The 17765-nt window shown below is 47.6% G+C and overlaps 1 protein-coding gene across 2 annotated transcripts in view; it reads left to right on the top strand.

The window, feature by feature from the left end:
* The first annotated feature begins 1912 nt into the window (after positions 1-1912).
* UBE2G2 (ubiquitin conjugating enzyme E2 G2) overlaps positions 1913-17765 on the top strand; it is a 55211-nt gene continuing 39358 nt past the window's right edge. The window contains exon 1 of one of the 2 annotated variants that reach the window (XM_074964133.1): positions 1913-2019. In XM_074964133.1, the coding sequence (XP_074820234.1) occupies positions 1977-2019 (43 nt within the window). In that variant the 5' untranslated portion in view covers positions 1913-1976. The remainder of the gene's footprint in view (positions 2020-17765) is intronic. The other variant, XM_074964134.1, reaches the window with a different exon arrangement.

A 17765-nucleotide genomic window follows, 5' to 3' on the forward strand; every position in this document is an offset into this window, starting at 1 on the left:
CCACTGCCCAGCCCATGGAAAAGGCATATAGTGCAACCCAATCACAGCCACTACTCCAGCCTGTGGCAGATAGGGGGTTCGAGCCCCTGAATCCAGGTAATCATCGATCCTATAGACCTTCTCTTGGGCTTGCTCTGAAGTCTCCCCTTCATGCCAGCCTATTCTGAGCTGAGGCTGAGCCCTGCTATGGTGTATAACGTGCAAAAGCCCCCAGCTATAGCCATTCTGCCCCTGTACACAGCATCACTGGTAGGGCTCAGGTGGTGTGCTGACCCTCAGCACTGGGCACATTTCCCCACAGTGCTTGGTGTGTTAAGAGTGTAGGCCTGCCTAGTGTACCTCACCTCTCAACTTCCGCCACATCACATTCTCCCTCCTACCATGGGCAATACTCAAGATTATAGCATAGTAATAGCTCTACTATAGTCTGGTTTGGCAGGGTTCCATTTTTAATCGATAACTGTCTGTAGATGTTGATTTCAGCTGACACGCTGACATCACTAAAAAGAGGATCAATGGGTCACAGTTTGTGTGCCTGCAGGGCTCTGTGGCCACAAAGGGAGCTCTCTGCAACCCTTCTGCCATGGGAGTGGCTGAGTGGGTCTGTGATAATGGAGCTGCAGAGGGCTCCCTGCAGGCACAAGGTGTGGGAGAAGGCTGCGGTCCTGGGTCGGTGGTGGGTCAGAGCAGAGACCCCCGGCTAGGACTGCAAGGAGAAGGAAGAGATCCCAGGTGCGGGGGAGGCCACCCTGCTGCTGACTGGCTCCTGGGGCAGAGCAGGGAGCCCTTTGCAGCCCCGCTGTCACCCATCTGACGGTGTCACACCAGCTGGGAGTACCAGGGTCTCTGTTCTGCCCACAGGACTGCAGCCTTCCCTGCACTTTACATCTGCAGGAATCCAGTGTCACTGGCTCTGTGGCCATACAGAAAGTCCTTTGCAGCTTTGCTGTCACAGCCCTGCTCACTCACTCACCAGCCTGGAGTGTGGAAGCCATCCCCGGCAGGAACTGTTCAGCAGTTGGGCGGCCTCTCTGCAGCCAGGGGCTCATCCTCCTCCTTCCAGTCCTGATTGGGGGTCTCGGCATCCCACCACCAGACCCATCAGGACTGGACAAACTAGCAGCCTGGGGCAGGGTTACCAGATAGCAACTGTGAAAAAATGGGACAGGGGGTGGGGGGTAATAGGCGCCTATTTCAGAAAAAGTCCCAAAAACCAGAACTGTCCTTTTAAAAACAGGACATCTAGTCACCCTAGCCTGGGGCTGTGGGCAGGCAGCACTGGCAGCAAAGGGCTGGCAGGTGTGACTGGGTGGCAGCAGGGTGCATGGCAGAGGCCCATGGCTGCCAGTCCCCTTAGCCCACGCGAGCTACCAGGGCCACCACTCGCCCAGTCTGCTTATGCTCCAAACAAATCCCCCAGCTGCTCACTGGCAGCCTCTGGGGTGGGGGAAGAGGGAGGCCTGGATTGCGCGTCCCTCAGCTCAGGCTTCGCATTTCTTGCAAGGGTGAGGCCTGGCACTACGGGACCCACTGCGTCCCCTTAACTCGGCCCTTTGGAGCACCCGCCCCCTGCGCTCAGACACAAAGCTGGGCGGGACCCTCCGTCCACTCGGCGCCCAACGACTCCTTCCCGCTGCGCCAGGACCACGGAGCTGGATTAACTACGGGGGCCGAGGCTGTGGAAGCGTGGGGGGGGGCATCCGCGGGCCAGGCCCGTGCAGGCCGCGGGGGTGGAGTCTTGATGTCCCCCCTCCCTCCACCCTGGGCTCTCAGTCTCCAGCAGCCCCGCCCCTCGCGCGTGCGCCCGACGGACCCCCCAGCACCAGCGAGAGGGAGCTGCGCGCTGGGCCTGGGCGGCCTTTCTAGCCGCGCCGCTTGGCTCTCTATGGTGCGCTGCTGCCTCGGACGCGGCTGGCGGCGGCGGCGGCGGGGCGCGCTCCAGCTCCTCACGGCTGGCGGCTGCGGCCCGGCCGGGCATGGCGGGCACGGCGCTCAAGCGACTGATGGCTGAGTACAAGCGTGAGTGAGCGGGCCGGGCCGGGCCTTCCCTCCCGCGCGGGGACCCAGCCGCTGCGGGGCGGGCTCGGCATAGCTCCCCCAGCTTGGCGTGGCACGGGGGCGCCGAGCTGCGGGCCGGGCCTGCGCAGGACAGGGGCTCCAGGCGAGGCTCCTGCCGCCGGCCCTGGGGCCTCTGTTGAAGCGGGGCAAGGCGAGGCCCCTGAGCGGAGCCGTGGGGCAGCGCTCACTGGCCGGTCCGCCCGCGGCTGAGGAGCGGCCCCTTCCCTGCCCTGCCAGGCGGGGAGGCCCGGGGTGCCACGGCCCCCGGGAGAAGGTGGGGAAATGGGGTCAAAGCATACGGCTGTTTTGGCCGCCATGTGAAAATCATCCTAGTTCTGAGCACGCTCTGCCCGCTTAACCAGGCGGGGCTGGTTGGAGACGTGACCTGTCGGACAAGCTGCGTTGACTGTCACTGGACGTGTCCTTTTAAACAGCTGAGCTCGGGTGAAGCAACGTTGGTATTGTTCACATCTTTCCCACTAGAAGGAGCAATGAAACTTTCACTTCAGTTTATCCAGCGAAAACCTCATTGCTTTCTGATGAATGATGGAAGAATCTGACTTCTGCAAATGCTGCAGGAGTACTGTACTTCAATATGCTGTGATGATTAAATGGCCCCCTTGAAGACTCCATCCTCAACCGGTATATAAAAAGCCCCAGACAATTGTGATTAGAAATCTTAATGATCTGACAGGAGTCTGACCCCAGACAAATGAGTTGCTTGTCTCAGGCTGTCTGCACTACAAATTACTTCGGTATAACTTACGTCACTCAGGGGTGTGAATAAGCCACCCACCGAGTGATGTAAATTACACTGACCTAAGCGCCAGTGTGGACAGCGCTGTGTTTGTGTGAGAGAAGCGCCCTCTCCCACCCCCCCGCCAATTTAGCTACCACCTCTTGTGGAGGCAGGAATTATTAAGCTGATGGGAGACCTTTCTCCTGGTGGTTTAGAGCTATGGCTGCTGTAGTGTAGACATAGCCTCAGTCCCTTTCACAGTGTGCAGGTATCCATGTCCCAAAGCTGCATGATGACCAGGCACTTATCAGGGCCGTTGTTGGCTCTCAGTGAGGATGAGGATTGTATGGGCATGAAGAGTTGTCAGGGTTCCTCCCCCACTCTGAACTCTAGGGTACAGATGTGGGGACCTGCATGAAAAACCTCCTAAGCTTATCTTTACCAGCTTAGGTCAAAACTTCCCCAAGGTACAAAATATTCCACCCTTTTGTCCTTGGATTGGCCGCTACCACTACGAAACAAATACTGGTTACTGGGGAAGAGCTGTTTGGACACGTCTTTCCCCCCAAAATACTTCCCAAAACCTTGCACCCCACTTCCTGGACAAGGTTTGGTAAAAAGCCTCACCAATTTGCCTAGGTGACTACAGACCCGGACCCTTGGATCTTAAGAACAATGAACAATCCTCCCAACACTTGCACCCCCCCTTTCCAGGGAAATGTTGGATAAAAAGCCTCACCAATTTGCATAGGTGACCACAGACCCAGACCCTTGGATCTGAGAACAATGAAAAAGCATTCAGTTTTCTTACAAAAAGACTTTTAATAGAAATAGAAGTAAATAGAAATAAAAAAAAATCCCCCCTGTAAAGTCAGGATGGTAGATACCTTACAGGGTAATTAGATTCAAAACATAGAGAACCCCTCTAGGCAAAAACCTTAAGTTACAAAAAAGATACACAGACAGAAATAGTTATTCTATTCAGCACAATTCTTTTCCCAGCCATTTAAAGAAATCATAATCTAACACGTACCTAGCTAGATTACTTACTAAAAGTTCTAAGGCTTCATTCCTGGTCTATCCCCGGCAAAGACAAAATATAGACAGACACACATACACTTTGTTTCTCTCCCTCCTCCCAGCTTTTGAAAGTATCTTGTCTCCTCATTGGTCATTTTGGTCAGGTGCCAGCGAGGTTACCTTTAGCTTCTTAACCCTTTACAGGTGAGAGGAGATTTCCTCTGGCCAGGAGGGATTTTAAAGGGGTTTACCCTTCCCTTTATATTTATGACAAGAGTGAATTGCTCTGATCTCTTTTGTCTGCTGCTTATGGGCAAGAGTGAGGTCTATTTGTGCTTCTGTTGATTTTGTTGCATCTGATAGTGGTTAAATTGAGAGCCCTAGATACCAAAGTTCCCTTCAGAAGCATTAGATATGCTTCTGATCTTGGGCGGGTGGAACGGGGGAGGATTAATCCCTGCTTGCATTTGGGAGCTTAGATGTTCCTCCTTTTAAGTAGATCTCCTAATTTAAAAAACTTGGGCGCTTCTGTTGTCTAAAACGTGTAACTGAACTTTGGTTCATGCAAATGTGAACTTAATAGCATTAAAAAGACTTGGGCATAATAGAGGTAGGCATTTGTGGCCAGGTCCCGGGGGAGCCATGCTGCGGTTGCTCAATTAGGGCAAACTGCAAAGAATAGTGCGGCAGTCCCCCAGATTGGTGGTTATTTCGATACTTAGTTCCACCAAGATGGCAACAGAACACTTCTATAATACCTTACTGGTTACCCAGAAGCCAAAATGCAATTCCCTTAAAGCAATCCAGCCTTTGGCTTCCACCCAGACAGCCAAGTCAAATATGATGAGGATTACTGAAAATCTTGTTCATCATATAAAAAGTTCTACCAATCCCAGATGATCAGCCATATTACCCATCAAGTTAATGAATATTTCAGATCTTACCCAAATACACGCTTACAGCCAATCCTTTAGTATCTAACATCTAAAGGTTTTATTTATAAAAAGAAAGAAAGAGGTGAGAGTTAAAATTGGTTAAAGGAATCAAATAAATACAATAATTGCAAAATTATTGGATTAGGTTTAAAGCAGTGACGGCATAAACTGCTAACTAGTTAAGTGTCTGGTTGCTCCCAAGTAATTGGAAGGTCCTCAGTACCTTGGTTATAATGTTCCCATTAGTATAAATCCATAGTCCAGAGATCAGAGCAGGAAAAAGGCAAAATGGAGCTGTTTCCAGGGCCTTCTATAGCTTCTGCCATGTGGGGGGAAACTTCATCGTCTCAAACAAAGCCCTTGGCATAGTTTGTGGAAAAATACAGGCACACAAGATGAAGTTTAGTACCACAGGGTCTAGTCCAGAGGTGGGCATGCTATGGCCCGCGGGCCACATCCAGCCCGTGGGACTGTCCTGCCTGGCCCCTGAGCTCCTGGCTTGGGAGGCTAGCTCCCGGCCTCTCCCTTGCTGTCTCCTCTTCCCTGCCGCCACACGGCACAATGCTGTGGGCGGTGGGGCTGCAGAGTCCAGCCTGACCTGATGCTCTGTGCTGCGCGGCTGGGCTGCCTGTCCTGGTGCAGCCGCGCTGCCAGCCACCGGCGCTCCAGGTAGCGTGGTAAGGGGGCAGGGAGCGGTGGGGGTTGGATAGAGGGCAGGGGAGTTCAGGGGGTGGTCAGGAGTGTGGATAGGGGACAGGGCAATCAGAGGGTGGGGAACAGGGTTTGAATGGGGGCAAGGGTGGCAGTCAGGAAGGAGAGGAGGAGTTGGATGGGGTGGCGGGGGCCGGTTAGGAGGCAGGGAGCAGGGGGGGTGGATTGGGCAGGGGTCCTGGGGAGGGCAGTTAGGAAGGGGGGGGGGGTTGAATGGGATGGTGGGGGGCAGTCAGGGAGAATGGGTGGTTGGATGGGGCAGGGGTCCCGGGGGGCAGTCAGGAATGGGAGGAGGGGTTAGATGGGGTGGCAGGGGGCAGTTAGGGGCGAGGGTCCGGGCGCGGTCAGGGGACTGAGAGTGGGGGACGGGGGATGGGACGGGGTCCCCGGGGGGTGGTCAGGGAACCGGGGGGGGCCAGATGGGGCTGGAGTCCCGGAGGGGCTGTCAGGGGGTGAGAAGCGGGGGGGGGTGTCAGATGGGGGGGGGCCTGTCTTTGGGGAGGCACAGCCTCCCCTAACCGGCCCTCAATGCAATTTCAGAAATCTGATGCGGCCCTCAGGCCAAAAAGTTTGCCCGCCCCTGCTCTAATCACGGGCCCTTGCATGAGTCAGAGCAGCCATTACCCGTACACTAGATAGAAGGTCCTCAGGAAAGTCCATTAGGTGGGGATAGGCTTCTTGTGTGGCCTGTTGTGTTCGTTGATGGGCAATCACTCAAACTCCATTCACAATGTGCTGGCTAGAGTTGATGTAAACTGCATTGTGGGTGTTTAGATTCATAGATACTAAGGTCAGAAGGGACCATTATGATCATCTAGTCTGACCTCTTGCACAATGCAGGCCACAGAATCTCACCCACCCACTCCTGCGAAAAACCTCTCACCTATGTCTGAGCTACTGAAGTCCTCAAATCTTGGTTTAAAGACTTCAAGGAGCAGAGAATCCTCCAGCAAGTGACCCGTGCCCCATGCTACAGAGGAAGGGGAAAAACCTCCAGGGCCTCTTCCAATCTGCCCTGGAGGAAAATTCCTTCCCAACCCCAAATATGGCGATCAGCTAAACCCTGAGCATATGGGCAAGATTCACCAGCCAGATACCCAGGAAAGAATTCTCTGTAGTAACTCAGATCCCACCCCATCTAACATCCCATCACAGGCCATTAGGCCTATTTACCATGAATATTTAAAGATCAATTAATTACCAAAATCATGTTATCCCATCATCCCATCTCTTCCATAAACTTATCGAGTTTAATCTTAAAGCCAGATAGATCTTTTGCCCCCACTGCTTCCCTTGGAAGGCTATTGCAAAACTTCATTCCTCTGATGGTTAGAATCCTTCATCTAATTTCAAGTCTAAACTTCCCAATGACCAGTTTATATCCATTTGTTCTTGTGTCCACATTGGTACTGAGCTTAAATAATTCCTCTCCCTCTCTGGTATTTATCCCTCTGATATATTTATAGAGAGCAATCATATCTCCCCTCAACCTTCTTTTAGTTAGGCTAAACAAGCCAAGCTCCTTGAGTCTCCTTTCATAAGACAAGTTTTCCATTCCTCGGATCATCCTAGTAGCCCTTCTCTGTACCTGTTCCAGTTTGAATTCATCCTTCTTAAACATGGGAGACCAGAACTGCACACAGTATTCCAGGTGAAGTCTCACCAGTGCCTTGTATAACGGTACTAAAACCTCCTTATCTCTACTGGAAATACCTCGCCTGATGCATCCCAAGACCGCATTAGCTTTTTTCACAGCCATATCACATTGGCGGCTCATAGTCATCCTATGATCAACCAATACTCCAAGGTCCTTCTCCTCCTCCATTACTTCTAATTGATGCGTCACCAGTTTATAACTAAAATTCTTATTAATCCCTAAATGCATAACCTTACACTTCTCACTATTAAATTTCATCCTATTACTATTACTCCAGTTTACAAGGTCATCCAGATCTTCCTGTATGATATCCTGGTCTCTCTCTAAATTGGCAATACCTCCCAGCTTTGTATCATCCGCAGACTTTATTAGCACACTCCCACTTTTTGTGCCAAGGTCAGTAATAAAAAGATTAAATAAGATTGGTCCCAAAACCGATCCTTGAGGAACTCCACTGGTAACCTCCCTCCAGCCTGACAGTTCACCTTTCAGTAGGACCCGCTGTAGTCTCCCTGTTAACCAATTCCTTATCCACCTTTCAATTTTCCTATTGATCCCCATCTTTTCCAATTTAACTAATAATTCCCCATATGGCATGGTATCAAATGCCTTACTGAAATATAGGTAAATTGGATCCACTGTGTTTCCTTTGTCTAAAAAATCTGTTACTTTCTCAAAGAAGGAGATCAGGTTGGTTTGGCACGATCTACCTTTTGTAAAACCATGTTGTATTTTGTCCCATTTACCATTGACTTCAATGTCCTTAACGACTTTCTCCTTCAAAATTTTTTCCAAGACCTTGCATACTACAGATGTCAAACTAACAGGCCTGTAGTTACCCGGATCACTTTTTTTTCCCTTTTTTAAAAATAGGAACTATGTTAGCAATTCTCCAATCATACAGTACAACCCCATAGTTTACAGATTCATTAACAATTCTTGCTAATGGGCTTGCAATTTCTTGTGCCAATTCCTTTAATATTCTTGGATGAAGATTATCTGGGCCCCCTGATTTAGTCCCATTAGGCTGTTTGAGTTTCGCTTCTACCTCAGATGTGGTAATATCTACCTCCATATCCTCATTCCCATTTGTCATGTTACCATTATCCCCAAGATCCTCTTTAGCCTTATTAAAGACTGAGGCAAAGTATTTGTTTAGATATTGGGCCATGCCTAGATTATCCTTGACCTCCACTCCATCCTCAATGTTTAGCAGTCCCACTTCTTCTTTCTTTGTTTTCTTCTTATTTATATGACTATAGAACCTTTTACTATTGGTTTTAATTCCCTTTGCAAGGTCCAACTCTACTTGACTTTTAGCCCGTCTCACTTTATCCCTACATGTTCTGACCTCAATAAGGTAGCTTTCCTTGCTGATCTCTCCTGTCTTCCACTCCCTGTATGCTTTCTGCTTTTTCTTAATCACCTCTCTGAGATGCTTGCTCATCCACCTTGGTCTACAACTCCTGCCTATGAATTTTTTCCCCTTTCTTGGGATGGAGGCTTCCGATAGCTTCTGCAGCTTTGATTTAAAGTAATCCCAGGCCTCCTCTGCCTTTAAAGCCATAAATTCTTCAGTCCAATCCCTTTCCCTAACTAATTTCCTTAATTTTTGAAAGTCAGCCCTTTTGAAATCAAAAACCCTAGTAGCAGATTTATTTTTATTAATCCTTCCGTTCAGTTTGAACTGAATTAGCTCATGATCACTTGAACCAGGGTTATCCCCTACAACCATTTCTTCTATGAGGAGCAAACACATTTGAAATACAGGAACATAGTCAATATTCATAACTTCAAATACAAAAATAATATATGCATACAAATAGGAGAACCATATTCAGCAAATCATAACTTTTCCATAGATACCTTACATGACCTACCGTATAAACTCGTTCATTAGCCCATTCGTTTATAAGCCGACCCCCCCAAAATGGATAGGTAAAAATGGCAAAAACTGTATGACCCTTTCATAAGCCAACTCTATATTTCAGGGGTTGGCAAACTTTGGCTCCTGGCCCATATGGGTAAGTTGGTGGTGGGTCGGGACATTTTGTTTACTTGGAGCATCTGCAGGCACGGAGCCCCTCAGTTCCTAGTGGCCGCGGTTTGCTGTTCCCAGCCAATGGGAGCTGCGGGAAGCAGCGCGGGCCGAGGGACATGCTGGCTGCCACTTCCTGCAGCTCCCATTGGCTGAGAACGGCGAACTGTGGCCAAAGGGAGCTGAGGGGCTCCGTGTCTGCGAAAGCTCCAGGTAAACAAAATGACAATATATTAGATATTCAATTCAATAGAGCTTAAAATTGTCAAATTTTGATGTAGACCATTGATAAGCCAACCCTGCTCTTCAATGCTTCACTTTTTTACCAAAAAAATTTGGCTTATGAATGAGTATATACGGTACTTTGTATAAGATTTGCTGTATTTATATAACAATGGTAGCAACAATGGTCATATTTTAATCATATAACATCAGAACATTCTTTGTGTATTGTTTGCATAGCTCTGCCAGTACATCTCAGTTATGACCTGCAACATATGCTATTCCAGTGCTGAGTCTTCCTTGAGAAGAGGCATCCGAACTGTAATTGAATGTAGTCTTGTGAACAATTAATGTAATCTATAGCAATTAATTTACTGTGCAATGATTTCACCTATGGAGACACGAGCAGAAAAGTTTGGCACACTGTGTATCCCAGCTTCCCCGACGTTCTAAGTGATGTAGTTTATTATCAAAACTAAGTTCCTCTTGGAAAATTATAACCGTAAGTCTGACATGTTTTCTCTCCGAGGCATGTAATTGTCAATCCTTGTAGACCATTAATTGATCTGTCTTCTAACATTTGAACAAAGTTAAACTGCTTATGCAGACAATAACTCTCCTAGCTAGCCTCTTTTTTTGTTAAGCTTTTGTTCCAAAAAGCAGAGGTAAATCTAGACCATAAATACTCTTCATGCCTTTTGCTAATGTTTTATGCTAATGATGTACAAGTGAACACCCAATTATAGCTGTCCTCTAGTATTTTTCTTTAGCCCAAAATAGTTTTCAAAAGTAAAAATATTGTAAATGTTTGTTCATAATCTTAAAATTAGATCCCCTTATTGTGCTTTTCTGCTTTTATTGGATGTGGATTATTAGCTAACTAGTGTGTAAACTGAAATTAAGAGAGACTGCTCTGGGGAAAGCTTTTTAGGAATATATACTTTTCTCACTACTTTAATCTGATTTCTCCCCTCTTCCCAAATATTTGTTCCTAATTATGACAGAAATACCTGTTTGGCGTTTGGCTTGTTTTTTTTTTCTAGTGTACTATCTCTGAAATTCTTTCTTTGATTTTTTTTTATTATTATTTTTAATTTTGTTTTAGTCCCTTGACTTTTTTGTGTTGAGATCTAGGCCTTGATACTTCAAACACCAGCATGCTTATCTTTACTACTGAGAGTGGTCCCATTCATGTCATAGGGTAGTGAAATGTGCGCATAAGTGTTCGTAGGATCGGGGCCTTAATCTGATTTTTGTAAAGTAGTAACTTCCCTTCCAGCATCTCTGGTCTTGTAAAAGAAGTTAAATCATTCCTTTTTTTAGTTTAGTCAGTTGTCTGCTAGAATAGTGCAGTTATACTCGAGCTGGTGCTTTATTTACATCTGTACTTAAGGTTGCATGAGCATTATAATCCTTTGTTTTCAGTTTTTCATAATGTTCAGGGACTTTAATATGTTGGGCTGAAATTTTTCCAGAAATGGTCTCTGCCTGTATGTGTATTTTTTTTATAATTTAATTTAAAAAATTGGTTGCCATTTCTGAATGAGCAAGTAAAAGATGACAACAGCAAACTTTCCCCATTTTTATATGTTGTAAATAAATTCTTGAAACAATTTTTTGAAGAGCTCTACTGACAAAATGGCTGGGGTAGAGAGTTCAAAGTTTTGTATGGCAATGTTCCTTTTTGAGTTCTGTTGAACATTTAGTTTTATTTGGCAGATAGGAGGGTTTCCAAATTTTCTATGTATGCAGGTAGAATTTTTAAGAACCTATATTCTATGCAAAGCTGTATGTATGTGTACTGGGAAGATGCACGTTTTCTAAAGAACACTGCCTCATTAACTGTGTACGTTTGAATGTAGCTGAGATCCTGTTCCATTCTCTGCATGTTGGTTTAAGCCGTTACAATTTTTTTGCCCTGTGTGTATGTCTTTTGCTGCTTTGGAAAACTATGGGCTTGGCTACACTTGTGAGTTACAGCACATTAAAGGAGCCCCGGGCGCACTAGCTCAATACTCGTCCATACTGGCAAGGCACATGGAGCGCTCTAACTCCACGGCTGGCCTGCTCCTGGTACTCCACCTCGGCAAGTGGAATAACGTTTGTTGTGCCCCCGCTGGAGTGCCACGGCGCCAGTGTGGATGCCCTGGTCTGTTAGTGCGCTCTGATCGGCCTCCAGAGGTGTCCCACAGTGCCTGTTCTAGCCACTCTGGTCATTACTTTGAACTCTACTGCCCTGCCCCCAGGTGACCAACCGTCAGACCCAACCTTTAAATTTTCTGGGAATTTTGAAAATCCCCTTCCTGTTTGCTCAGCCAGGCATGGAATCCTCTCGGCGAACCTTTCCAGATGACCATGCCTCCATGCACCAGGCGATCCCCAGTATGGAGCAATGGCGAGGTGCTGGACCTCATCAGTGTTTGGGGGGAGGAAGCTGTCCAGTCCCAGCTGTGCTCCAGCCATAGGAATTACAATACCTTCAGGCAGATATCAAGGGACATGATGGAAAGGGGCCACGACTGGCACGCACTGCAGTGCAGGATTAAAATGAAGGAGCTGTGGAATGCCTACCACAAAGCGCACAAGGCAAACAGCCGCTCCGGTGCTGCCCCTGCAACCTGCCGTTTCTACAAAGAGCTGGACGCGATACTTGGGGCCGACCCCACCTCCATACCGAGTACCACCATGGACACTTCAGAGCCCAGTTCAACAAGGTGGGAGGAGGAGGAGGAGCAGCAAAGTGGGAGCGAGGGTGCTGAGGCAGAGGAAGACACCCTGGAATCCCTAGATGCATGCAGCCAGGAGCTGTTCTCAAGTCAGGAGGAAGGTAGCCACTCGCAGCAGTCGGTGTTGGGGGAAGGACAAACACCAGACGAGGTTCTTGGTAAGCGGCTTTTATTTTGGGAAGGAAGTTATTTGGTGCGGGCTCTTGGGGTGAGGAGGGATAGGGCTGCATGCATGCCTAGATGCGGAATAGGGCCTTGGTGTGGTCTCTCTCACATCTTGGTAATCTGTCTCAGCGTTCTCTTCAAAGGTCTCATCCAGAACTTGGGAAATGTGCTTGCGCAGGTTTCTCGGGTGAGCCACTGTGTTCCTTGTCCCAGTAAAGCTAACTTCTCCTCGCCACTGTGCCGTGAGGGGCGGGGGGACCATAGCTGCGCACAGGCAAGCTGCATATGGGCCAGGGCGGAATCCGCATTGCAGTAGAAGACCCTCCCTTGCTTCCCAAGTCACCCTCAGCAGCGAGATATCCAGGACGACTTCCTGTGGAAAATGTGGGGGCAGTGTTCAGTATAGGGGCCCCCTGCAGCTGTTGGCTCTCCCCAAGGCACAGAAACCCAGAGGACAGTACAGCCGTGAAACAATCAGTCACGCTTGACCCTGTGCTTACTCACCATTTTGGGGCTTCTGTGGGTTATGTGCGCTCGCTTAGGGACGGGCAAATTATGCTATTGTGTAGACTGTGCTTGCCCTTAAGTATGAGGGAATCATTGCTCTGTCTGGTGTGAACAATGCTGCCTCCGTTAAGTGTTGCATTTTGCCTTTGCAGATGCAACCTTGAGATCTCAGCCGTCCATGTTATCACCAGCCGAAAGACTCCAAAGAATCAGAGCCCACGTAGAAGCAAGGAAGACATGTTGCATAAAGTAATGCAGCATTCAAGTAATGAAAATCAAAAAGCGCAGGAATGGCGGGACAGTGAAAGGAGGATCAGCCAGCAGAATGAGGACTGCCGGCACAAAAGCGCGGTGCTCTGGCAGCAAAGCACAGATCGGCTGATAAGCATAATGGAGCGCCAAGTGGACTCGATCCAGGTGCTCGTAGCCATGCAGGCGGAGCATTACCGTGCCTGGCCTCTCCCCCCTCCCCACCCCTCTTGCAGCCCTTGTCCCAAAACTCTTTCCCTTGTGCCCCCATGTCACCTCCAACCCACTTTCCCCAACATCCGGGTTCTTACCACTACCAGCTGCCTCCAACACCTGTAGCTTCACCACCCAGCCCTGAAAACTACGACTCTTACCCACTGCACTCAACCCCCATCACCATGCAGTATAGCCATCCTGAAGTGCAGCACTCATTGCACAGTACTCCAAAGAGGAGGGCTGAGTATGATAACAGGACACATGCAAATCTGTGGTTGTACCATTCCCCACCCCACCCCACCCCACCCCCTTGCCCTGTCTGTTTCCCAAGCAGTTGTTTCTTTTCAATAAATGGATTTTTTGGCTTTGAAAATATTCTTTATTATTGCATAAAGTAAAAGATACCTTAGCCCAGGAAAGAAACAGGCTCTGCAAGTCAGCGTAGCAAACACAGATTCCTACCAACGTTGGAACCACTGCACTTTGCTCCCGTTCAGGGCACCAGACATTACTGGTGGCTTTCAGCCTCAAATTGCTCCCTCAAGGCATCCCTAATCCTTGCAGCCCCACGCTGGGCCCCTCTAATAGCCCTGCTCTCTGGCTGTTCAAATTCAGCCTCCAGGATTTGAACCTCCGAGTTCCATGCCTGAGTGAATCATTCACCCTTCCCTTCACAAATGTTATGGAGGGTGCAGCACGTGGATAGAACCGCGGGGCTACTGTCATCGGCCAGATCTAGCTTCCCGTACAGAGAGCTCCAGTGGTCCTTTAAACGGCCAAAAGCACACTCCACAGTCATTCTGCACCGACTCAGCTGTTGTTGAACCTCTCCTTGCTGCTGTCAAGGCTCCCTGTGTAGGGTTTCATGAGCCACGGCATTAAAGGGTAAGCGGGGTCTCCAAGGATCACAGTGGGCATTTCAACTTCCCCTACAGTGATCTTCTGGTCTGGGGAAAAAAGTCCTGGCTTGCAGCTTCCTGAGCAGGCTACTGTTCCAAAAGATGCTTGTGTCATGCACCTTTCCGGGCCAGCGTGTGTTAATGTAAATGAAAAGCCCACGGTGATCCGCAAGTGCCTGGAGAACCATCGAGAAATACCCCTTCCGATTAACATACTCGGAGGCTAGGTGGCCTGGTGCCAGAATTGGAATATGCGTCCCATCCATCACCCCTCCGCAGTTAGGGAAACCCATTTGTGCAAAGCCATCCACAATGTCATGCACGTTACCCGGAGTCACCATTCTTCTGAGCAGGATGTGATTAATGGCCCTGCAAACTTGCATCAACATGATTCCACTGGTCAACTTTCCCACTCCAAATTGGTTAGTGACCAATCGGTAGCTGTCTGGAGTTGCCAGCTTCCAGATTGCAATCGCCACATGCTTCTCCACCGTCAGGGCAGCTCTCAATCTCATGTCCTTGCGCTGCAGGGTTGGGGCGAGCTCTTCACACAGTCCCATGAAACTGGGTTTTCTCATCCGAAAGTTCTGTAGCCACTACTTGTCATCCCAGACTTGCATGAAGATGTGATCCCACCACTCAGTGCTTGTTTCCTGAGCCCAGAAGCGTCATTCCACGGTGGTGAGCATGTCCGTGAATGCCACAAGCAAGCTTGTGTTATATGCGTTACTCGAGTTGATATCATCATCAGAGCCCTCACTGTCACTTTGCATTATAAGGAATAACTCGACTGCCAAATGTGACGTGCTGGCGAGACTCGTCAGCATACTCCTCAGCAGTTCGAGCTCCATTCCCGCAGCCCGAAAGGGAAGACAGAGCGCACAGTACAAAAAACATTGAAAGATGGCGCCAAATATGGATGGAAGCACAGGGATTGCTGGGATGCGAACAGATGCATCATGGGGCGTTGGGACTGGACCCAGAATGCCCCGCCCCCCACCCTGTTCCCACAAGCCACAGTGCCAGAATGGGAAGAGGTGCTTTGTGGGATAGCTGCCGATAATGCACCGCTCCCAGTGCCGCTGAAAGTGCCGCAAATGTGGCCATGCCAGTGCGCTTGTTTCTGTCAGTGTGGACAGACTGCAGCGCTTTCCCTACTGTGCTCTCCGAAGGTGGGTTTAACTCGAAGCACTCTACATCTGCAAGTGTAGCCATGCCCTCAGTCATTGTTTGCTTCCTTGAATCATATGGGCATTGTGTGTTTCAGACTCTGGACTGGCCATTCTGCTAGTGCCAGTCAAATAATTTCAGTTTGTTCCGTGGTTGGGCACTGTCATAAACATACAGCTAAGGGTAGCGTAAAATCCCTCCTTTACCTGTAAAGGGTTAATCAGTTCCATTAACCTAGTTGGCACCTGACCAGAAGCACCAATGGGGAAAGAAGATACTTTCAAATCTGGGGGGGAAAGGTTTTTGTTTGTGCTCTTTGTTGTTCTCTCGAAGACAAAGAGAGAGACCAAGCAAGTAATCCAGCTCCTACTAAATGATACATCGAAAATTACAGAAATAGTAAGTAATAGCAAGGAAATGCATTAGAGTATCTTTTGTTTTAGCTTGTGAATTTTCCCTATGCTAAGAGGAAGGTTTATTCCTGTTTCTTGTAACTTTAAAGTTTTGCCTAGAGGGGAATCCTCTATGTTTTAAATTGTATTACTCTGTAAAATTACCTTCCATCCTGATTTTACAGAGGTGCTTGTTTTTCTTTATAAAAAAGTTCTGTTTTTAAGAATCTGATTGGGTAAAAGGATTTGGGGGGATATTTTGGGGAAACAGGAACTCCAAGTGGCTCTTTGTCTAACTCACTTGGTGGTGGCAGCGATACTGTCCAAGGACAAGGAAGAATTCATGCCTTGGGGAAGTTTTTAACCTAAGCTGGTAGAAATAAGCTTAGGGGGTCTTTCATGCGGGTCCCCACATCTGCACCCTAGAGTTCAGAGTGGGGAGAGAACTCTGACAGGCATTAAAGTCAGAAATTTCAGGAAGTTAAGATACTACTAGGCTGACAGGAGAGCTGCTCCCATTGGCGTGGTTAACCCACCTCTGCGAGAGGCGGCAGCTATGTCTTTGAGGTAAGCCTTCCTGTCGACATAGTGCTATCTACACCACGGGTGAGGTTGGTATAACTGAATTGCTCGGGGGGTGTGTGTGTGTGTGTGTGTGAATTTTTTTACACCCCTGAGCAATATAGTTATACAGGTGTAATTTTATAGTGTGGACCTGGCCTAAATATCCTGGATTTTGTGCTGTGTTAAATCTGAAATTGGGTGAATGTCATTTTTGAGGAAAAGCATTTTTTTGGTTGAAGCACGTGAGAGTTGGTAGATTGGAATCCTCTTCCTCGGGCTGGTCTATGCTGCAAAGTAAGGTCGGTTTAACTACATTGCTCATGCCATGTGCGATGTAATTAAGCCGATCTAAGCCTTGGCATAGAAACTGGTAGGAATTCTTCTGTCAATCTAGCTACCGGCTCTTGGAGAGGTGGATTTACTACAGCAGTAGAGGAATCCTTTCCATCTCTGTAGTGTCTACATTACAGTGCTACTATGGCGCTGCTGCTGTAGCGTTTCTAGCGTAGCCATATCCCCAGCTTTGCCAGTAATGTGCTATCTGATCTTAGGCAGCTCTTTCCAATTTCCTGTGTCTGTAAAATGGAGGTTCTTTTATATCATTAGAACCGTAGAACTGCAAAGTAGTCGTGTTTAATATAAGAAAGTATTTCCTTTTAAAAATTGAGGCATTTAATCTGTGGAATTTATTACCACTAGATATAATGGAGGCCAAGGGCCTAGTAGGATTAAGAAAAAAATTAGACATTTATATGGCAGAGAACATCTATGGTTACGTTAGACAGGATTTAAAAAAACAATTAGAAGAGATATAAGCCTTTATGCTTCAGGACATAAGCCAACCTCATTTCAGTTTGCACGCTCTTGCAGTCTGTTCTTAAAATTGGAAAGGTTCCATCTGGAGCAAAAAGAAAAATCCAGCATTGCAGCTGGACAGGTTGTGGTTAGCTGCTGCTGCTCATTAAATAAAGAGATAAATATTTAGGCAAGGCCCCTGCAGCTGGTTAACATGGTTAGTATCAAAACCACTGCTTTGAAAATGCCCCTTCCTTTCCTAAACATAGTATTTGGGGCTTTTCCTAGTCAGTTATTGAAACTCAATCCCAAGAGAGAATGTGTTCAAAAATGTAGGAAATTGCATCATAAAACACTTAAGCTTATACAAGTAATGATAATGAATTCACTTACCACGAGGGAACTGTAATAAATAGGATGGGTGAGTTTAGGACAGAATGTTTCTACCATCTCTAATAGAGGCTATAATAGCAGGGTGGATTTGATTTAAATCAAACTGATTGAAATCATGATTTCAATCACGAGTCAGGAAGACTTGATTTAGTCATGGATTTCGACATAAAAGTGCATTCTTGTTGGTTGTTATAACCTTAATACATATACTTCACAACTCAGAGATAGATGTAGGTTTCATTTTTAGAAGGTACACACTATACATTTTTTAAGTGATTTATTTTGAGAACTTTACAGATTAGTTTTACA

The sequence above is a fragment of the Natator depressus genome, chromosome 9 (genome assembly GCF_965152275.1).
Source record: "Natator depressus isolate rNatDep1 chromosome 9, rNatDep2.hap1, whole genome shotgun sequence".
Taxonomy (NCBI): Eukaryota; Metazoa; Chordata; order Testudines; family Cheloniidae; genus Natator; species Natator depressus.